The sequence below is a fragment of the Caretta caretta genome, chromosome 6 (assembly GCF_965140235.1).
Source record: "Caretta caretta isolate rCarCar2 chromosome 6, rCarCar1.hap1, whole genome shotgun sequence".
Classification (NCBI taxonomy): domain Eukaryota; kingdom Metazoa; phylum Chordata; order Testudines; family Cheloniidae; genus Caretta; species Caretta caretta.
This window is the reverse complement of record NC_134211.1, coordinates 112,516,174-112,539,925: the sequence shown is the minus strand read 5'-3', so window position 1 is coordinate 112,539,925 and position 23,752 is coordinate 112,516,174. Positions and strand designations below refer to the sequence as shown.

Below are 23,752 nucleotides of genomic sequence, written 5' to 3'. Positions count from 1 at the left end.
TGCTCCGTGGCCTTTAGAACTATGTCACATGTAAAAGTACTCCCGTTTCCCTTACAAAATTGTGTTATATAAAAAACTCTCTCTGAGTATCACTACTTGAGAATTAATACAGTATTAACTTCATTTTGTTAAAATTTGTGAAGCATAAACTCTATCCTTACTTTAAAAAAATGCTATGTTAGATAGCTCTAACAAAATCTTTTCCTATTGTAAGTGGCATGTAATGGGAAGGAAAATTGCAAAGCTCTTTATGATGAGCTACAACTGAATAAGTTAGTTTTACAATAGCAAACAAACAGATTCCTTTCATAAGCACTAATAAGCTAAGCCATGACATGAACGGCTAGAGACATCACTCTGCGTAAGCCTGTGTGTGACAGAGACCAGAGGCCACAAATCAGTTTAATGTAATACAAAAATCTTACACTTGGTAGCAGTAACTTCATACTATTATAAAATATTTTGTAAATGTAGCATGAAAAATCACTATTCCCTTACTGTACATATAACAAATATTTTAATGATATCAATACCAGAAATGTTCATTTTCACTGGAATGTACTAATGTCTCTTCCTATTATGAGCAGTGCCCCTTTCTGAAATTAAAAACTACAATAATATACTAATATTGGTAATGAGAACATTTTATATAGTACTTTTGCCTAGTATTCTAAAATATTCCAACAAAGCAGCACTATAGGAAGTATTCAGTTCTTCAGGAAAAGAAAAGGAGAAAGATCAAAAATTCCTCATAATGAAAGTGATAAATGAGCGCATACTTATCACATTAATATCCCCATCAAAACTTACATTTTATAGTGCAATCTGATAGTTTAAGTTTCATGAGTTTTTTCCAAAAAGTCAAAAGCTTACAAAACATTAAAAAAAGCTTTCAGTCTAAAAAGTGAAGTTATTTCTTCAATATATATTTATAAATTAGTGTAAAAAAAATCAGAACAAAGCATGACAGAAAAGTGTAGCTTTAAGTTGCTATTCAGCACTAGACTGAGTTCTAGTAGTTCTAGATTTTTTTTACCACATTCTTGCAGATACTGAATACCAATTTACAAAATGCTATAGAGCAAGACAAATGAAATCGCCTTAATCTGTTCTACATTCTAACCTAATATGTACATAAGCATGAAAGTCTAAAAAATACAAACAAGAAAAGACATCAGCCTTCATTGGTTCTTATGTATTACACTTTCCTTCATTCCTTTGTTAATAAAACAAATCCGAGTTCTGCTTCTTTGTTTCATATAAAGCAGGGCTTTGGAGCTGTGCTCCAGCTCCAGGCAAAAACCTGCAGCTCCACTGCTCTGGAGCTGCTCCACGCTCCAGCTCCGGGCTCCGCTCCAAAGCCCTGATATAAAGAACATTCAATTCCAGCCTGCAGCAAAGAGTCTATAAAGTTTTCAACTGACACAGCTTTAATGGTCACTGAGGGTATGTCTACACTACGGAATAAGGTCGAATTTATAGAAGTCGGTTTTTTAGAAATCGGTTTTATAAATTCGAGTGTGTGTGTCCCCACAGTAAATGCTCTAAGTGCATTAAGTGCATTAACTCGGCGGAGCGCTTCCACAGTACCGAGGCAAGCGTCGACTTCCGGAGCGTTGCACTGTGGGTAGCTATCCCACAGTTCCCGCAGTCTCCGCTGCCCATTGGAATTCTGGGTTGAGATCCCAATGCCTGATGGGGCTAAAACATTGTCGCGGGTGGTTCTGGGTACATATCGTCAGCCTCCCGTTCCCTCCCTCCCCCCGTGAAAGCAAGGGCAGACAATCATTTCGCGCCTTTTTTCCTGAGTTACCTGTGCAGACGCCATACCATGGCAAGCATGGAGCCCGCTCAGGTAACCGTCACCCTATGTCTCCTGGGTGCTGGCAGACGCGGTACGGCATTGCTACACAGTAGCAGCAACCCCTTGCCTTGTGGCAGCAGACGGTACAGTACGACTGGTAGCCGTCATCGTCATGTCTGAGGTGCTCCTGGTCGCCTCTGTGAGGTCGATCAGGAGCGCCTGGGCAGACATGGGCACAGGGACTAAATTTGGAGTGACTTGACCAGGTCATTCTCTTTAGTCCTGCAGTCAGTCCTATTGAACCGTCTTATGGTGAGCGGGCAGGCGATACGGACTGCTAGCAGTCGTGCTGTACCATCTTCTGCCGAGCAGTCATGAGATGTGGATGGCATGCAGTCCGTCTGCTGCCAGCCAAAGATGTAAAAGATAGATGGAGTGGGTCAAAACAAGAAATAGACCAGATTTGTTTTGTACTCATTTGCTTCCCCCCCCTCCCCTGTCTAGGGGACTCATTCTTCTAGATCACACTGCAGTCAAGATGCAGCGAGGTAAATCTAGCCATGTATCAATCAGAGGCCAGGCTAACCTTCTTGCTCCAATAAGGACAATAACTTAGGTGCACCATTTCTTATTGGAACCCTCTGTGAAGTCCTGCCTGAAATACTCCTTGATGTAAAGCCACCCCCTTTGTTGATTTTAGCTCCCTGAAGCCAACCCTGTAAGCGCCCCTCCCAGCGTCAGAGCAATGGCAAACAATCGGGCATCTGAGAGTGCTGTCCAGAGCAGTCACAATGGAGCGCTCTGATGGGGCTAAAACATTGTCGCGGGTGGTTCTGGGTACGTGTCGTCAGGCCCCCGTTCCCTCCCTCCCTCCGTGAAAGCAAGGGCAGACAATCATTTCGCGCCTTTTTTCCTGAGTTACCTGTGCAGACGCCATACCACAGCAAGCATGGAGCCCGCTCAGGTAACCGTCACCCTATGTCTCCTGGGTGCTGGCAGACGCGGTACGGCTTTGCTGCACAGTAGCAGCAACCCCTTGCCTTCTGGCAGCAGACGGTGCAATACGATTGGTAGTCGTCCTCATCGTGTCCGAGGTGCTCCTGGCCGCGTCGGCTGGGAGCGCCTGGGCAGACATGGGCGCAGGGACTAAATTTGGAGTGACTTGACCAGGTCATTCTCTTTAGTCCTGCAGTCAGTCCTATTGAACCGTCTTATGGTGAGCAGGCAGGCGATACGGACTGCTAGCAGTCGTACTGTACCATCTTCTGCCAGGCAGGCAAGAGATGAGGATTGCTAGCAGTCGTATTGCACCATCTTCTGCCAGGCAGGCAAGAGATGGGGATGGCTAGCAGGCGTACTGTACCATCTTCTGCCAAGCAGCCATGAGATGTGGATGGCATGCAGTCCTTCTGCACCGTCTGCTGCCAGCCAAAGATGTAAAAGATAGATGGAGTGGGTCAAAACAAGAAATAGACCAGATTTGTTTTGTACTCATTTGCCTCCTCCCCTGTCTAGGGGACTCATTCCTCTAGGTCACACTGCAGTCACTCACAGAGAAGGTGCAGCGAGGTAAATCTAGCCATGTATCAATCAGAGGCCAGGCTAACCTCCTTGTTCCAATAACAACGATAACTTAGGTGCACCATTTCTTATTGGAACCCTCCGTGCAGTCCTGCCTGAAATACTCCTTGATGTACAGGCACCCCCTTTGTTGATTTTAGCTCCCTGAAGCCAACCCTGTAAGCCGTGTCGTCAGTCGCCCCTCCCTCCGTCAGAGCAACGGCAGACAATCGTTCCGCGCCTTTTTTCTGTGCGGACGCCATACCACGGCAAGCATGGAGCCCGCTCAGCTCACTTTGGCAATTAGGAGCACATTAACCACCACACGCATTATTCAGCAGTATATGCAGCACCAGAACATGGCAACGCGATACCGGGCGAGGAGGCGACGTCAGCGCGGTCCCGTGAGTGATCAGGACATGGACACAGATTTCTCTGAAAGCATGGGCCCTGACAATGCATGCATCATGGTGCTAATGGGGCAGGTTCATGCTGTGGAACGCCGATTCTGGGCTCGGGAAACAAGCACAGACTGGTGGGACCGCATAGTGTTGCAGGTCTGGGACGATTCCCAGTGGCTACGAAACTTTCGCATGCGTAAGGGCACTTTCATGGAACTTTGTGACTTGCTTTCCCCTGTCCTGAAGCGCATGAATACCAAGATGAGAGCAGCCCTCACAGTTGAGAAGCGAGTGGCGATAGCCCTGTGGAAGCTTGCAACGCCAGACAGCTACCGGTCAGTTGGGAATCAATTTGGAGTGGGCAAATCTACTGTGGGGGCTGCTGTGATGCAAGTAGCCCACGCAATCAAAGATCTGCTGATATCAAGGGTAGTGACCCTGGGAAATGTGCAGGTCATAGTGGATGGCTTTGCTGCAATGGGATTCCCTAACTGTGGTGGGGCTATAGATGGAACCCATATCCCTATCTTGGCACCGGAGCACCAAGCCGCCGAGTACATAAACCGCAAGGGGTACTTTTCAATAGTGCTGCAAGCTCTGGTGGATCACAAGGGACGTTTCACCAACATCAACGTGGGATGGCCGGGAAAGGTGCATGATGCTCGCATCTTCAGGAACTCTGGTCTGTTTCAAAAGCTGCAGGAAGGGACTTTATTCCCAGACCAGAAAATAACTGTTGGGGATGTTGAAATGCCTATATGTATCCTTGGGGACCCAGCCTACCCCTTAATGCCATGGCTCATGAAGCCGTACACAGGCAGCCTGGACAGTGGTCAGGAGCTGTTCAACTACAGGCTGAGCAAGTGCAGAATGGTGGTAGAATGTGCATTTGGACGTTTAAAGGCGCGCTGGCGCAGTTTATTGACTCGCTTAGACCTCAGCGAAACCAATATTCCCACTGTTATTACTGCTTGCTGTGTGCTCCACAATATCTGTGAGAGTAAGGGGGAGACGTTTATGGCGGGGTGGGAGGTTGAGGCAAATCGCCTGGCTGCTGGTTACGCGCAGCCAGACACCAGGGCGGTTAGAAGAGCACAGGAGGGCGCGGTACGCATCAGAGAAGCTTTGAAAAACAGTTTCATGACTGGCCAGGCTACGGTGTAAAAGTTCTGTTTGTTTCTCCTTGATGAACCCCCCCGCCCCTTGGTTCACTCTACTTCCCTGTAAGCTAACCACCCTCCCCTCCTCCCTTTAATCATTGCTTGCAGAGCCAATAAAGTCATTGCTGCTTCACAGTCATGCATTCGTTATTCATTCATCACACAAATAGGGGGATGACTACCAAGGTATCCCAGGAGGGGTGGTGGAGGAGGGAAGGAAAATGCCACACAGCACTTTAAGCACAGCACTTTAAAAGTTTACAACTTTAAAATTTATTGAATGACAGCCTTCTTTTTTTTGGGCAATCCTCTGTGGGGGAGTGGCTGGTTGGCCGGAGGCCTCCCCACCGTGTTCTTGGGCGTCTGGGTGTGGAGGCTATGGAACTTGGGGAGGAGGGCGGTTGGTTACAGAGGGGCTGCAGTGGCAGTCTGTGCTCCAGCTGCCTTTGCTGCAGCTCAACCATACACTGGAGCATACTGGTTTGGTCCTGCAGCAGCCTCAGCATTGAATCCTGCCTCCTCTCATCACGCTGCCGCCACCTTTGAGCTTCAGCCCTGTCTTCAGCCCGCCACTTACTCTCTTCAGCCCGCCACTTACTCTCTTCAGCCCTCCACCTCTCCTCCCGGTCATTTTGTGCTTTCCTGCACTCTGACATTATTTGCCTCCACGCATTCGTCTGTGCTCTGTCAGTGTGGGAGGACAGCATGAGCTCGGAGAACATTTCATCGCGAGTGCGTTTTTTTTTCTTTCTAAGCTTCACTAGCCTCTGGGAAGGAGAAGATCCTGTGATCATTGAAACACATGCAGCTGGTGGAGAAAAAAAAAGGGACAGCGGTATTTAAAAAGACACATTTTATAAAACAGTGGCTACACTCTTTCAGGGTAAACCTTGAAAGTTAACATTACATACATAGCACATGTGCTTTCGTTACAAGGTCGCATTTTGCCTCCTCCCACCGCGTGAACGGATTTTGGTTGAATGCCAGCAAACATACACTGCAATGCTTTGTTCTACAGTGATTCCCCAGTACGTGTTGCTGGCCTGGAGTGGTAAAGTGTCCTACCATGAAGGACGAAATAAGGCTGCCCTCCCCAGAAACCTTTTGCAAAGGCAGAACCGCAAATGCCAGGGCAAAGTAATCCTTTCACATGCTTGCTTTTAAACCATGTATAGCATTTTAAAAGGTACACTCACCAGAGGTCCCTTCTCCGCCTGCTGAGTCCAGGAGGCAGCCTTGGGTGGGTTCGGGGGGTACTGGCTCCAGGTCTAGGGTGAGAAACAGTTCCTGGCTGTCGGGAAAACCGGTTTCTCCGCTTGCTTGCTGTGAGCTATCTACAACCTCCTCCTCATCATCTTCTTCGTCCCCAAAACCTACTTCTGTATTGCCTCCATCTCCATTGAAGGAGTCAAACAACACGGCTGGGGTAGTGGTGGCTGAACCCCCTAAAATGGCATGCAGCTCATCATAGAAGCGGCATGTTTGGGGCTCTGACCCAGAGCGGCCGTTCGCCTCTCTGGTTTTCTGGTAGGCTTGCCTCAGCTCCTTCAGTTTCACGCGGCACTGCTTCGGGTCCCTGTTATGGCCTCTGTCCTTCATGCCCTGGGAGATTTTCAGAAAGGTTTTGGCATTTCGAAAACTGGAACGGAGTTCTGATAGCACGGATTCCTCTCCCCAAACAGCGATCAGATCCCGTACCTCCCGTTCAGTCCATGCTGGAGCTCTTTTGCGATTCTGGGACTCCATCATGGTCACCTCTGCTGATGAGCTCTGCATGGTCACCTGCAGCTTGCCACGCTGGCCAAACAGGAAATGAGATTCAAAAGTTCGCGGTTCTTTTCCTGTCTACCTGGCCAGTGCATCTGAGTTGAGAGCGCTGTCCAGAGCGGTCAGAATGGAGCACTCTGGGATAGCTCCCGGAGGCCAATACCATCGAATTGTGTCCACAGTACCCCAAATTCGAGCCGGCAACGTCGATTTAAGCGCTAATCCACTTGTCAGGGGTGGAGTAAGGAAATCGATTTTAAGAGCCCTTTAAGTCGAAATAAAGGGCTTCATTGTGTGGACGGGTGCAGGTTTAAATCGATTTAACGCTGCTAAATTCGATCTAAAGTCCTAGTGTAGACCAGGGCTTACACATTGTGCCCTGGAGAGTATTTTTAAAAATTCAAGAAATTCAATAAAAGCTAGAAGGAGTCTAAATACAATTAATCTGAGCAGAAATCAAGCCAATAAATCACCATTCAAGACAAAAGGAAGAAAAGTGCAAAAAAATTAAAGCCATGTCAGAATTCTAATAGAGGTACTGCAAAGAATCATATTCCCTAATTCGAGTTTCATTTCAACTGAGTCACAAGTTCTTCACAAACAGACCCGGAGTATATCTTACCCACTTTCCTTCATTTCCAACTCATCAAACAATTGAATCAGAGAGATTGCAACTTCATACATTTCTTTAGCGATCATAGGTTCATCAAAGATTTGAGGAGAAAGCTAGAGGGAGAGGAAAAAAAACTTGATGTTAACATATTGACATTTAACACTAACGCTTTCAAGCCTAAATATTGTGAGTAGATTGCCAATCATTTTCACAGTCCAAAATTAAACTAGCACCTGACTTGAATTCTTTCAAGTTTTCTTGAATTTATTAAAACCATTCCAATAGAGAAGACACTAACGTCAATCTGAAGCTTTACAAGAAAATTAGTCTACTCAGAGGGATGAACTTTTGGTCCCCACAACTCATCTTATTTAATACATTATTTCTGAGGTACATCTATTTTTAAAAAAATACCAAGATGTTCCCTGTAACAGTTATCTACATAGGATAAGGACGATCAACTCCCAGCTTCCAGCAAAGTCTGCAGGTCATGACAGATAAGGCTGAAGGATCCAAAAGGATGATGAAATGCATTGATTCACCCTCATATGAGGAGAGGAATAATCCCTCTCAGAATTCCCATAGGAAGTGCAGTTCCACATGAGCAATACAGGACTGTGTTATGTTGTGCTGGCACCATCTAGCACTTAAAGCTATATTTCTTTTTACAGGAGTATCAGTGATCAGGACTTTTTTTTAATCTCCCCCCCTTTTTGCTGCAGTCTGCTGCAAAGGTCAGACTATAAATGAGTTATCTCAAAACAATCTAAGACTGTTGATTTTTTACAAGTTAATTGCAGAGGCCTCTGAAAGACCTGTTCAAGTGGTAATTAAGAATCAGCAGGTAAGTAGACTCAGATTTGTGTTAGCTACTCAAGAGATCATCACCTCAAACCAAACCTATGTTGGCTCCACCTCCATAAGGTCACTGAGTGCTTTCCTTGCTCTTCCATGTCTGCTCATTTCATCACGGATACTCCTACATGTGGCATGCCTCCTAAAACCTGAATGCCAAGCCACACTCCCTCCTCTCCTTATTTAAATCCACTTTTAACCTTGCTTCTGTACTACCATCTACAACAATCGTTTACAACCTGTGGTCCACAGAGGGTCCTCAGACTATGTTTAAGATTTCCAAAGGGGTCTGCACCTCCATTTGAAATTTTTTTGATGTCCGCAAATGAAAAAAAGATTGAAAACCACTGATCTACAAGAACTAGGATAATTTAAAAAGATACCAAAAAGCTGAAGTTCCATTTCATATCTGTAAAAATATATATGCCAGAACTGAGTCTCCATATGATCCTATTACTATAATCAGTTTCCTTCTTTATCTCTCTGTCCCTTATCCACCCAATACTTCTCATCTTTTAAAAAGGATCAAAGGAAGCTGTTTTTTTTTAAATATGTATCCTAAGCAGCTATCATGTTTTGGTGTTGTGAAATAAGTAGGGCTGTCAAGCGATTAAAAAAATTCATGACAATTAATCACTGTTAAACAATAATAAATTACTATTTATTTAAATATTTTTGGATGTTTTCTACATTTTCAAAACTGTTGATCTCAGTTACAACACAGAGTACAAAATGTACTTTAGATTTATTTTTTATTACAAATATTTGCACTGTAAAAAAACAAAAAAAATAGTATTTTTCAATTCCCCCATTACAAGTACTGTAGTACAATCTCTATCATGAAAGTTGAACCTACAAATGTAGAATTATGTAAAAAAAATTGCATTCAAAAATAAAACAATGTAAAACTTTAGAGCCTACAAGTCCACTCAGTCCTACTTCATGTTCAGCCAATCGCTCAGACAAACAAGTCTGTTTACATTTGTAGGAGATAATGCTGCCTGTTTCTTGTTTACATCACCTGAAAGTGAAAACAGGCGTTCGCACGGTACCTGCATTGCAAGATATTTATGTGCCAGATTTGCTAAAGATTCATATGTCCCTTCATGCTTCAACCACCATCCCAGAGGACATGAGTCCATGATGATGATGGCTTCTGCTCGATAACAATCCAAAGCAGTGTGGACCAATGCATGTTCATTTTCATCATCGTGAGTCAGATGCCACCAGCAAAAGATTGATTTTCTTTTTTGGTGGTTGAGGTTCTGTAGTTTCTGCATCCAAGTGTTGCTCTTTTAAGACATTTGAAAGCATGCTCCACACCTCGTCCCTCTCAGATTTTGGAAGGCACGTCAGATTCTTAACCTTGAGTCAAGTGCTGTCGCTATCTTTAGATATCTCACGTTGGTACCTTCTTTGCATTTTGTCAAATCTGCAGTGAAAGTGTTCTTAAAATGAACAACATGTGCTGCATCATCATCCGAGACCGCTATAACATGAAATATATGGCAGAATGTTCACCCAGAGAGTTCAGTCACAAATTTAATTAATGCGTTATTTTTTTAATGAGTATCATCAGCATGGAAGCATGTCCTCTGGAATGGTGGCCGAAGCATGAAGAGGCATACGAATGTTTGGCATACCTGGCACATAAATACCTTGCAATGTCAGTTACAAAAGTGCCAAGTGAATGTCTGTTCTCACTTTCTGGTGACATTGTAAATAAGAAGCGGGCAGCATTATCTCCCGTAAATGTAAACGAACTTGTTTGTCTTAGCAGTTTTGGCTGAACAAGAAGTAGGACTGGGTGGACTTATAGGCTCTAAACTTTTACATTATTTTGTTTTTTAGTGCAGGTATGTAACCAAAAAAAAATCTACATTTGTAAGTTGCACTTTCACGACAAAGATTGCACTACAGTACTTGTATGAGGTGAATTGAAAAATAATATCTCTTTTATTTATCATTTTTACAGTGAACTACCCCTAAATTCTGTACTCTCAGCTTTTTCACTGGCCACATGCAATCATACATCCTAGCCTAATAGTGCAATTTGCCCCAGGACTCTGCTTTCAAAGCACATTCACTCAATCTTGAGCCTCCAGAACCATCTCTGTCTGGCTCACTCATGGCTTTTCTGATTGAAATGCTTCATTAGACATTTGTCCAACTTTTCACATTGTCAAAGTCACTTAACACATCCCTGAAAAAAATGGGAGGTTTGAGTGTCTTTTGCACAGTCTCTTCCTTCTTATGAACTTTGTGTGCCCTGAAACTTATGCTCCAAGGCACACTGTATTCTCTCTCCACTTACCAGACCCATCCACTTTTGTTTATTTGGTCAGCAAATGTTCCTCACTATTCAACTTCCTTTACCAGCTGCTTAACACTCTCAAGCAGTGCTTTGTCATTATGAACATGTGCAGCCTATGTAGGCACACCCATAGTGACAAAGCACTGCTAAGAGTGTTAAGCAGCCGTCAAAGGAAGTTGAATAGTGAAGAGGAATATTTCCTGAGCATATAAACAAAACTGACTAGGTCTGGTCAGTGGAGAGAGAGAACAGTGTGCTTTGGCACATGAGCTTGTAGGCATTCCCAAGCCAGTTTTGATCTAGCTTAACAGTTCTCAAACTGTGGGTCAGGACCCCAAAGTGAGTCGTGACCCCACTTTAATGGGGTCATCAAGGCTGGCGGTAAACTTGCTAGGGCCCAGGGATGAAGTCGAAGCCCAAGCCCCCCAGGGCTAAAGCTGGGGCTTGGGGTTCAGTCCCCTCGCCTTGGGCTGAAGTCAGGGTTCAGGCTCAGGCTTCAGTCCCCCATGCCAGGGTTGTGTAGTAATTTTTGTTGTCAAAAGGGGGTCACAGTGCAATGAAGTTTGAGAACTACTGATCAACTACATCACAGCTAACTCAAGTAAGTAACAACAGTGTAGCAATGGCAGCAGCTAGCCATTCAAGTATGTATCCAGGGTCCTGAGTAGGGTTATATTCAGGAGGCTGGTTCATGCGCTTCTGTCCCTGCTGCCATGGATAACTGCTATTGTCACTCAAGTTAGCAGTGATCTAGCCAGATAAAATGTAGGTCAGGTATCCCTACAGGAGCTGCAACTGCATCTCCTGACTGCAAACCACACATATCCTGAATTACAGCCTCATCTATGCTTGAACTTCTCTGCTTGTTGTTACCACCAGTTCAGCTATTCCAATAGTAGTATCAGTGGGAATGCTAGAGAAGACAAGGAACTGGCATTTTAAGCATTGCATCCTCTAAACCTGGATTACGTAACACTGATTAAAATGCAGTGTTCATCATGAAACCCTGTCTGCATAAGCACACCCACTGTGGCTGCCACTGGGAGAGAAAGACCAGTTACAGCAATGGTGGAATAAGTTAGAGAAAAAGCTAATGTTAAGTGAAGCCAAAATACAGTAACAAGGCACTGCTGGAGAGTCTTAAGAAACTGGCAGTGGAAGTTGAGAGACGGAGGAATATTTGGTGAGCATATAAACAAAACTTGGATAGTCTGAGTGTAGAGAACAGAGTAAGAATATATTTATCACTTGTCCACATTCTACTTCACTTCTACTGCCATAAAACTAGGATTATTAAAAAAAATTCAGACTGAACAATTACATCAGGACACAAGCAAATGCCGTATGAACTTTCTATTATTCAACAAGTTCACTTGATGTGAATGCTGTAACTAGGACTTGAATAATTTAACTTTTCCATTGATGTTTAATTAGCTTCTTGAAATGTAGGGGGTATAGTGATTTTTTTTTAAATCAATTTAATTTCAAGGGCTTTGGTGTGAAGTTGTACCTTTCTTAGTGTACTTTATGTTCAGTGAGGACTTGCTCTCCCCTGGCTGCTTGAGTCTAAGATAATGCCTTTTGAATTATCTCTGATTGAATAGCTTTCAAATTTCTCTTTTCACTTTGTTAGAGCTACTGTAGCTCCCTTTGCTATTCCTCAACATGACAAGACTGCCGCACAGCCCATAAAAAGGTAACAATGTGACAAAGAATAAAATCCATAAGTACTAACATAGCTTTTTGAAGTAACCCATCAAAAAACAGACCTGATTTTGATAACAGACCTGATTTTGATATATACACTTCACTTGTATCTGGATTCCAGAATTTCAATCCAACACACACAAGAGTCACCCCCATAAAAAGTAGTAAGAAGGGTCTTCATTATTTTACTTTTGCCAAATACAGTTTCTCACACAAACCTTCAAGTGACAAAACTTCCATTGCAAATAATGTACACAACATTTTTCAAAGGAAACATGCTAATTCTTAAAAGTTACTCATTAGAAACAAGGAAGAACAAAGGCGGGTGGCAGTGCAGGCTTTGTAGTGTCCAGCTGCTTACAAAATGCACTGCAACACTCCCGCTAACATCTCAAAACAGTAAAAAACAAACAAACGAAAAATCTTAACAGTACAAGATTGAAAGAAGCCACTATGTGCCACTGATGTGGCATGAAGACTACATGTCTACACTTCAAGTAAGGGGTGAGATTTCCAGCTCTTGTAGACATAGCATGCTAAAGGTGGTAGTAAAGCTGGAGCAGCACAGGGAGGAGAGAGCATCTGTACAGGCTAGTTTAATCAAGTATGTGTCCATGGGGTCCAGGTGGGTTTGTATTCAGGCCAGCTAGCCCATGCCACCACTTACCACTGCCTGTGTTATCATGGCTACACTAGTTCAACAAGAGCTAGAGTAAGCATGACTACATGAGCCAGGAATCACAACCCTAGTTCCAAATGTAGAAGTAGCCTTAGATCATGAGGAGGGATCTGGGAAACACAGAAGTGAACTGATAGGGAACGCTTGCCATGTTTAAAAAGGAACTGCCTGGAACATTTAGAGGATAGTGTTTATGCTCTGCATGGGCCCTGGCTTATTTATTGCCCACTGCCATCTAAGGTAAAAAAATCTTTGTGAGGAGTTCCACTGGCCTAGTACCAATGACCTAACACCCAGGAACAAAAGTCCTCGCAGAGTCAATCTTTGGACTGTGACGTTCCCCTCTGGTGTTATCCGGACCGGTGATCTGCTAGGTCACTCCCATCCTGGACTCTGGGAGCCAGCCTTACCCTGCTCTGCTGTGAGAACCCCCACCCCGGGCTGTTCACACACAGCCTCTGGCATGTAAGCTGCTCCTTAGATAGTGCAACCAAATGACACTAGCCAATATTTCCTGTCCCAGACACAACCCTAGGAACCTCCATCTTGCAGTATCCAGTTATGCCCGCTGGACACTGCAAGCTTATATGAATTAATCAGTTTAACAAAGAAATTGATATGCACCAGGCTTGTTATCCCAAGGGGAGTCTCCGACATGCTTCAAATCAAACACACTGCTAAGGTACAATAAACAAACAGATTTATGAACTACAAAGATAGATTTTAAGTGATTATAAGTCAAAGCACGATAAGTTGGATATAGTCAAATGAAATAAAAGCAAAACGCATTCTAAGCTGATCTTAACACTTTCAGTACCCTTACAAAACTTAGATGTTTCTCACCACAGGGTGGCTGGTTGCCCTTCAGCCAGGCTCTCCCCTTTGATCAGCACTTCAGTCACTGCGTGGTGACCTCTGTAAATGGAGGTGGAAGAGAAGAAGAGCATGGCAAGTGTCCCTCCCTTTTATCATGTTCTTTCTTCCCTCTTGGCTTTGCTTCCCCCCTTCAGAGTCAGGTGAGCATTACCTCATCACAGTCCCAAACTGACCAAAGGAAGGGGGGTGACTCACTCGAGAGTCCAACAGATCCTTCGTTGTTGCCTAAGCGAGTGTCCTTTGTTCCTGCGAGGCTTGGCTGGGTTTGTTCCATACATGCCCTGATGAGGTGTGAACTGCCCCTCTGCTCTTGAAAAGTTTTTGCCTGGGCTTGCTTTAAGCCATGAGGACACATTTTCAGCCTCATAACTGTAGACATGAAATTACAGCCTATAACTTTACCATAACAACAATGCTCAGTACATCATGAGCCTTCCAAAGATACCCAACATGACAAACTTTGCATTAGATACCACACAATCATATTATAAGGATGAATATGGGGGTGTCGGGTGTTCCCATGAGGTACAGAATGTCACAGTAGTGTTTATGCTCTGCACAGGCACTGGCTTATTTATTGCCCACTGCCATCTAAGGTAAAAAAATTCTTTGCGAGCAGAAGGAGTTCCACTGGTCTAGTACCAATGACCTAATACCCAGGAACAAAAGTCCTTGCAGAGTCAAACTTTGGAGAGACTGTTACTATACATAAGAATGGAACTGTAATTCAGCATCTTGAATATATTAATATTCCAAATGTTCCAGGAGGGCTGTAAGTTAACCTTTAGAAGTTTGTGCTTACATCAATTCCTTTCTTCTCTTTCCCCATCACACCCTGCAGTTTATCAATCTCCTGAAGCTGATATGCAAGCACATATGATCAATAACAGTCCAGTTAAATACACAGTAAACAGCTAACAAATTTATAAAATACTTGAACATGCCAACAGAATGGAAAAATACTTCCCTCAGGAAATTAAACTAAATCATGACTTATGCTTTCCTACAGTCATGAATGACCAGCATCACCTCTGTATGACCTCTCACAACTGGGAAACACAAGCACATATTATGAAGAAGTGACTTCCCTTTCTCTCACTTAACACTCTTCCTTTCTCCTCCAGAAGAAAAGTGATAGAAGAAGATGATGTATACATCAGATCCAAGAGCATACACCTATCCAAAGCATAAGAGCTATTATAAGCAGGGACAGGATAGAGGTACTCAAAATACTGAACAATATAAAGATGGTCAACTGGGCCCGCTTATTCACCCTCCCAGGATACAAGAACAAGGGAACATTTAATGAATTTGAAAAGATGTTTACACAGAATTTGATTAAAGGAAATAAGTATATGTATATATCATTTTTTAAAACACACACACACACACAAAACAATCTGTGGAACTCATTGTCAAAGTATCATTCAAACAATGAGCTTAACTGGATTCAAAAAAGGATTAGACATTTATCCAGATAATAGGAACAGCCACTGTTACATTAGAGGTTGGGTTTTTTTTAAAACAAAGAAATATAAAGCCTCATATTTCAGGGCATACACAAACAAGTAACAGATGGGGGTTTTAGGAAACCAATGTGGACTGATTTAAATCAAGGATGTGATTTAAGTCATCCTATTTTTTTAAATTATTGATTTTAAATCAAGTTGAGGCTTTGTAAAATTAATTTGAAGATTTATGTTACTGCAATTTCAGATTAAAACTTATAATGAATTAAATTATAAGTGCTGTGCTGATAAATGAAGTTACTCATAGGACTAATGTGAAGTGTAGCATCAGGAGCTAAAGTTGTATTTATTAAAATCATAAATTGTGTAACTTCAAAAGAGAATTGCTTTAATGTTATTTAGGCTTTCAATCCATTAAGAAAATTACTGCACATTTTATACACTCAGACCAAAATTTGCAAAAACAGGAGCCTAAGGCTCCTAACTCCAAATTTAGGCACCTATGGATGGGATTTTCAAAAGCAACTGGCAACTTCTCTTTAGTATCTGGTACTTGTCACTGTCAGAAGTACAATAATGTAATAGATGGACTTCTGTTGTGGTATGGCAATACTAATGTTACAGTACATCATGTTGATGTCTCAAAACATACACTTCCATTTTTATTTGTCTATCAAAGCTTCCAGTTCTCTTCTCTCCATAAGCCTTTCCTTTGCCCACCCTCTTAATAAACATTGCCACCTATAACCTGAAGGTAATTTCCAAGCCTGTATTTCTCAAAAAGCTGTGCAATGAGGCCAGTTAACTACAACTTCACAATTCCTTTCCTATTTTAATCTTGCTCGTATAAAAACCAAGAGGTTTTGTGTGTGCTTTTGAGTAGCCCTAAGGTACAAATACAACTGCCTGTACCATTATGTTTGTTCCTCCCTACTAAGCAAAGAATGGCTGTAGCCAAGAGGAAAAAAGAGCAGAACAGTAAGAAATAAACAAAGTCGGGAGAATTAAAGATGAAAGGCCATGTGTGATATGGGGAGTAATCAAAATGCTTTAAAAAAAATTATCCATCTTAAGTAGCTGCCCCCTGTTCACGATCTTTGGATTGAAATGTGTGGTAACTGACCTATAAATTGCCACAATTTTGATAAATGCAACTTGATAGACAGACTTCTCTGTGAACTTCCCAGTTATCTTTTTGTTGCCACCTATCATCAAGAATCTTTCAAAGACATCAGAAATTACATAATCTCTTCCATGCTGTCCATCTGAGCCAACATGTCACTGCTAAATATATGAATGCTGACAGGACATTGTTATAATACATTTCTTGCAGGCTTTTTCTGATGCATTGGAACTTTGATGGCTGCAGGAATCTATTAGTTTCTTTGGTAGTCACTACGCTCAGGAGAAAAACATCTGACTAATTTAGTCAATTAAATCTTTCTTTTAACCCTCTTAAAAATTGTCTGGTCCTTTCTTTTTTCTATAGGCTTTATCCTTTGATATGGCAGAAATTATAACGAATCAGATATATTATAGTTTTATTAATTCATCAATTTTCTGCAGTGTGTGTCACTCGATGGGCATTATATGAATAGCTTCAGTTAATCAAGTTTGGTTGACAGTTTCCACATCCTAGTTATTTTTAGAATGGCTATGCCTGTAGTAAGGTCCAACCCAGGGGTGGCCAAACTATGGCTTGCGAGCCGCATGTGGCTCTTGTACTGTTAAAGTGCAGCTCGCAGAGCTCTCCACGTACCCCCTCCATTCTCCACCTATCAGACTTGGGGGTGGGGGGAGGGGCTTGGGACCTCTGCCTTGCAGCAGGGTCGGGGGTAGGGGCTTCTGCAGGAGTGGGGCTTCAGCCCTGAGCCCTGGCAGGTGCCTCCCCCAGGGCAGAAACCCCGAACCCCAGCATGCACACCCCAGCTCTCGAACTTCTGAAGACTGCCATATGTGGCTCAGAGGGTCAGTAAGTTTGGCCACCCCGGTCTAGGCCATCACTGTACTGAGGTCCAGAAACAGGTTTTCCATTTTATCCCAAATAGCTTGTTAACTTATGTTTTCTATTCTCATCTCACACCATGCCACTATAAATTAATGCAATCACGTTAAACAGGACACTCAAGTATAAGTTTCCTTACAAATGTTTCAACAAAGCCTTGTATCACAATGCAGCACTCAGAATAATCTCAATGTGTGTCCAATATCATCGCTTTTCTGTCACTCAAAGATTCACAGGCAGACCTGGTACAGCCCAGAGGGCTTCACTAGGATTGTTATTGATCATGTCCTTGTTAACAAATCACTGGCAGTCAATAGTCATGGATGTCTGAGTTTGCAGAGGTGCTGAACTTGACACCAAACATCAGCTTCTGCTGACAAAAGTGCGCCTTCCACTTCTATGACAGCCAGCTAATTAGTCCAATTCAATCAAAAGCTCTTATTAGAGCGGAGCTCTCAGACAGCTTTCCATTCTGAACGGCTTAAAACTGCCGAAGCATTAGAGACTTAAGCCTCACTTCCTCTGTCATCCGATGAGGAACAGCATTACTGTAATTGAAGTCATAAGTGCTGACTGCTGCCAGCTCAGTACTGGGCCACAGCTCTTCAAATATATATGGATCAAGGAGGACAGAGACACCCATTGCAGTTTGGGATAAGAAAAGAAGCAAGGCTACAATTCAAGTGTTTAAAGACATGTTTGTCAAGAGCAAAAAGCAAAGGCCAAATGGATTAGACTTTGGAATGTCATCAAGTCATTGTGTAAGAAAAGATATGGAATCCTGGGGGTCGACTCAAGAAGCCAGTTTAGAATATGCTGCCACCAGGCACAATCTCTGCAGCCCTTATTCAATGCTGACGTGTTTGCGAGCAGAGACAGCACCAGCTTGTCCAGTAACGAATTGGGATGGCAGCATCAGCCAGAGTCTACAAGATCAGTTGCACAGATGGGAAGATCATTTCAAAAAACACTCCTCAATTGTCTGTTACTTGCAGTCCCTCTTCCATTTGAAATGGGGCAGGAAGTTCCAGCAGATACCTTCCTTCAACCAAGTGGATCGTACTCCATAAGCTGAAGTCTGTGAAGGCACCAGGGGTTTGTAACTTTACCCCTAAGCTGATTAACAAAGTTGACAGTATTGTTCTACCATTGCTACATCGATTCTTCCAAGCCATCTGGGCCACAAATATAATCCTCAACGACTGGAAGGAATTTGTTATTCTGCCTCTGTTTGAAAAGGCTGATAAGCCCAAATGTAGCAACTACAGAGGTACTAAGCTTTTGTCAGTCCCAGAGAAGCTCTTGGCTTTTGTGTTAATGTCTCAAATCAATGATGCACTTCATGGCAAAGACTGGGATATTCATTGCAGCTTTAGATCTCATTTCACAGATCTTTACCTTAAGACAGCTTTTTGAGAAGATGGATTAATTAAATAAACCTCACAAAGCACTTTTAGAGAGTTCCATCAGGCCTTTGATTCAGTGCATTGAGCAAGTTCCAGGGTCTGATGAGGCGATGCAGTGTCCCTGAGAAGACAGTATCATTGACAAAAGAGGTCTATAATGGAACAAACAGCTGTGTTCCATTCAATAGCTGATCCATAGCATGGTTTCCTATTTCCAAATGAGCTCAAGAAGGCTGTGTTTTGTCACCACAGTTGTTCAATATCAGCACTGTAGCTGATGGGTAAGTTTGAGGATGCAGTTGGTGGTGGTGCTGAGCTGACCACACTCTGCTTTAAGATCTTGCATATGCCAATAACATTGTCTTGTTGGCTCAGTTTGGTGAATCACTGATACTGATGGCTGATCTGGACAGGCAAGAAGCACAGTGCAATGGTCTGTTTAGTAATCAAGATAAAACTAAGTCCCTAGCCATTACCATCAAGCAACCTTCAACTTCAGATTGCAACCAGCTCGGTATTAACTTCTTTGAACAGGATAATGAGCAAGTGGCAACTGCCAAATACCTTTTAGGTGCCATAGGCAAGGCTTAAGGATGCTCAAAAGGTGTGGGCACTTGTACAGCAGTGGATGCTGCCATGTTTCAGGCCCTTCAGTGGCCTCCACGGAGGTATAATGACATCTAGCTTGCTATGAACCTGTGGATCTACAAAATAAGAATTATACCAACTTGGTATACTAGTGAAACAGGTGATGAGGAAAGCAGAAGAACACCAAGTGGATGTTTTCGACTCAATTGCTCTATATTAAGTAGCAGGACAAGATCAGTAATGGAGAATGTTCACAGCTGAACCCAGCAACTGCCTCCATCAGAACTGGTTCAGTTTCATAGGCTTTGTGGGAATGGACATTAATAGGAAGGTGAATACAATATAAAGTGTTTCTCAAGGAATGCCACTACATGGCTGGTGATCGCATTGCCACCAAAAACTTCAGTGGCGTAATAAGATTGCCAAAGATGGACATAAACGGAACCACCAGCCAGACCACCTTAAGGACCTTGCTACAGATTGATCTGGCTGGCACTTGATCTGCAAGGCGACTACATCCCTTCGGGATTTGTGATGATGGCGATGATGTGTGCTAACACCATTCCAAAGCAAATGAGATGTACCATGCCCGTAGGAACTTAAAATCTAATTATGAATGATGCAACAGGTTAGAAAAAACACACACTGGGCTGCAGATGGATATGGAAGGACAAGTGACTACTAAGGTTTGTGGCACTTGATTCTGCTTATCAGAAATGTTTAATAAATTTTTATGGTTAATTATCCTCCTCCCATATCAACACCTTTTCTGCTATAAGCTGGAGGGTTCATCAGTTTAAAGTGACAGAGGAAGAAAGAGACCTGATTTGTTGGTTGATCACAAGATGACTATGAGCCACCAATGTGAGGTGGCTGCGAAAAAGGCAAATGCAATTCTAAGATGTATTAAATAAGACATTTCCAGTAGAGATAGAGTATTAATTCCATGGTACAAGGCACTGGTTAGACCTCATCCGGAATACTGTGTACAATTGTGGTCACCCATGTTCAAAAAAGATCAAACTGGAACTAGGACACAGAAGATCTACTAGGATGACCAGAGGAATAGAGAGCCTATCTCATGAGAGGAGACTAAAATCTTGGCTTGTTTAGCCTAGCAAAACAAAGGCTAAGAAGTGATAGGATTGCTCTCTCTAAATACATCAGGGATAAATACCGGGCATGGGTGAAGAGTAATTTAAGCTCAAGGACAATACTGGCACATGAACAAATGGGTATAAACTGGTCATGAGTAAATTTAGGCTGGAAATTAGAATAAGGTTTCTAACCATCAGAGTAGTGAAGTTCTGAAACAGACTCCCAATAGGCATTGTGGGGACAAACAACTTAATCCCTTTTTAACGGAGTTTGAGAATGAGTGGGACTGTATAATGAAGTTGCTTCTGGTAGTGGGGGCAAGGCTCAGCACCCGGGGGTCTCTTCCAGTTCATGTCTTATGTTCCTAAAAGCTCATGCTTCAGAGTTTCACCAAGTTACCTGCAGGGGTCAGGAAAGGAATTCCCCCCTTCCCCAATGCATTCTGGGTTGGGGTTTATTTATCTCCTTCCTCTGAAGCATCAGAGATGTCCACAGCTATAAGGGGGACACTGGATGTGGTGGGCCAGGATTCTGAGGTGGTACAGAGCATTCTCTCTCTCAGGTGTTTGGCTGGCTGGCTGCCTGCTTCTTGCTCAGATGCTCAGGGTCTGACCACCATGGTGGAGTCAGAAAGGCATATTTCCCCCAGGGCAGATTAGCAATGACCTTGGGGTTTCTCCACCTTCTGCTGAATAAAGCACAGTCACTTGCTTAGCTCATCTGGGTACATCTCAATCAATTTCTTATTAATGCAGGAGCCTGAGGCACTGGTGTACTACCTTCCCTTCTATTCTCTGCATGTAGTACATTATACTTTAATCTCCTGAGGTCTGTAATGCTTTGGTCTAATTTCAGTTGTTGGTTTAGCATTTGGGTGCTGGGTGGTATTGGTGGCCTCTGATGTACATGAGGTCAGACTAAATAATCTGGCCTTAAACTCTGATGTCACAACAACATAATAAAGCCCTCACCCTTTGCTTGACACAACCCAATTTGCATCACTTGAGAACTACTGAAACTCCTTTAAATAATCAGGAGGCAAAAATTTTGGTAAATTCTATTCAGATTTTTCCTCTTGCACTACAATCCCCTCTTTTTAAAAAAAAAAAAAAAACCACACACCACAGATCTGCTTGGATAAGATCTGTACGAGTAATTAACCTGTCATTTCCCAAGTTACATTATGGGATCTGTGCAAGACCATAAAGCAGCAAAAAACCACCTTCCCCAGAATAAAAATCTGTTACAAATCAACAGATCTTGCCATAAATTAATATTGCTGGGGGAGGGGAGTGTCAAATGAATGTTACTTTTTATTAAGCTGCCAGTTGAATCTTCGTGGCTTCAATACCCCTTTAAGAAGTTATAAATTTGAAATAAAAAGCCTCTATTTCCTGAATAGATACATTTATGGCTGTTCTAGTATCTGAGCCCACATTTTAGAAAGGAGGTTCAGTTATCTGTATATAATTCACTCATGTACTATCAATGTCCATCGGTGATCTTCCTGAAAACACCATCCTAACCACTATGGCTGTAGAAGCCCTCTACACCAACATTCCACACAAAGATGGACTACAAGCCATCAGGAATAGTATCCCCAATAATGTCACAGCAAACCTGGTGGCTGAACTTTGTGACTTTGTCCTCACCCATAACTATTTCACATTTGGGGACAATGTATACCTTCAACTCAGCGGCACTGCTATGGGTACCCGCATGGCTCCACAGTATGCCAACTTTTTTATGGCTGACTTAGAACTCAGCTCTCGTCCCCTAATGCCCCTACTCTACTTGCGCTACATTGATGACATCATCATCATCTGGACTCATGGAAAAGAAACCCTTGAGGAATTCCACCATGATTTCAACAATTTCCATCCCACCATCAACCTCAGCCTGGACCAGTCCACACAAGAGATCCACTTCCTGGACACTACGGTGCTAAGCAATGGTCATAAACACCATCCTATACCAGAAACCTACTGACCGCTATGCTTACCTGCATGCCTCCAGCTTTCATCCAGACCAAACCACACAATCCATTGTCGACAGCCAAGCTCTTCGATACAACTGCATTTGCTCCAACCCCTCAGACAGAGGCAAACACCTACAAGATCTCTATCAAGTGTTCTTACCACTACAATACCCACCTGCTGAAGTGAAGAAACAGATTGACAGAGCCAGAAGAGTACCCAGAAGTCACCTACTACAGGACAGGCCCAACAAACAAAACAACAGAACGCCACTAGCCATCACCTTCAGCCCCCAACTAAAACCTCTCCAAGGCATCATCAAGGATCTACAACCTATCCTAAAGGATGACCCATCACCCTCACAGATCTTGGGAGACAGGCCAGTCCTTGCTTACAGACAGCCCTGCAACCTGAAGCAAATACTCACCAGCAACCACCCAACAGAACCACTAACCCAGGAACCTATCCTTGCAACAAAGCCCGTTGCCAACTGTGTCCACATATCTATTCAGGGGACACCATCATGGGGCCTAATCACATCAGCCACACTATCAGAGGCTCATTCACCTGCAAATCTACCAATGTAATGTATGCCATTGTGTGCCAGCAATGCCCCTCTGCCATGTACATTGGCCAAACTGGACAGTCTCTACGTAAAAAAATAAATGGACACAAATCAGACATCAAGAATTATAACATTCAAAAACTAGTTGGAAAATACTTCAATCTCTTTGGTCACTTGATTACAGACCTAAAAGTGGCAATTCTTTAACAAAAAAACTTCAAAAACAGACTCCAACCAGAAACTGCTGAATTGGAATTAATTTGCACACTGGATACAATTAACTTAGGCTTGAATAAAGACTGGGAGTGGATGTGTCATTACACAAAGTAAAACTATTTCCCCATGTTTATTTCCCCCCCACCCCACTGTTCCTCACACGTTCTTGTCAACTGCTGGAAATGGCCCACCTTGATTATCACTACAAAAGGTTTCCATCCATCCCCACCCCCCGCTCTCCTGCTGGTAATAGCTCACCTTACTTGATCACGCTTGTTACAGTGTGTATGGTAACACCCATTGTTTCATGTTCTCTGTGTATATAAAATCTCCCTACTATATTTTCCACTGCATGCATCTGATGAAATGAGCTGTAGCTCACAAAAGGTTTCATGAGCTACAGCTCACTTCTTATGCTCAAATAAATTTGTTAGTCTCTAAGGTGCCACAAGTCCTCCTTTTCTTTTTGCGGATACAGACTAACACGGCTGCTACTCTGAAACCTTTATACTCTAGTATATTACCGCACATTTTTAGGGGCCATTCATGCTAATGCCTAAACACATACTCTTCATGATATTTAATGAGACAGCTAAACAACAAGGGGACTCCGTCTAAATTAAAGCTTATACAGCCTAAGTCCTTTCTCAGCAAATTTGCTGTTCTATGTGACTAGGTTCATTTCATATAGGT

At 43.0% G+C, this 23,752-nt stretch overlaps 2 protein-coding genes across 4 annotated transcripts in view; both read right to left on the bottom strand.

Annotated features, from left to right (window-relative positions):
- TDRD9 (tudor domain containing 9) overlaps nucleotides 1-23,752 on the bottom strand; it is a 164,265-nt gene that overhangs the window by 86,138 nt on the left and 54,375 nt on the right. For all 3 annotated transcript variants that reach the window (XM_075129909.1, XM_075129910.1, XM_048855410.2), the window contains exon 8: nucleotides 7,315-7,418. In XM_075129909.1, coding sequence (XP_074986010.1) covers nucleotides 7,315-7,418 — 104 coding nt within the window. The remainder of the gene's footprint in view (nucleotides 1-7,314; nucleotides 7,419-23,752) is intronic.
- Nucleotides 5,092-7,056, bottom strand: LOC142072593 (uncharacterized). The gene is made up of 2 exons (XM_075129911.1): nucleotides 6,122-7,056; nucleotides 5,092-5,733 (listed from the first exon to the last, which is right to left on the bottom strand). The coding sequence occupies exons 1-2, from the start codon at nucleotides 6,699-6,701 to the stop codon at nucleotides 5,192-5,194; spliced, it is 1,122 nt and encodes a 373-aa protein (XP_074986012.1). The 5' UTR covers nucleotides 6,702-7,056; the 3' UTR covers nucleotides 5,092-5,191.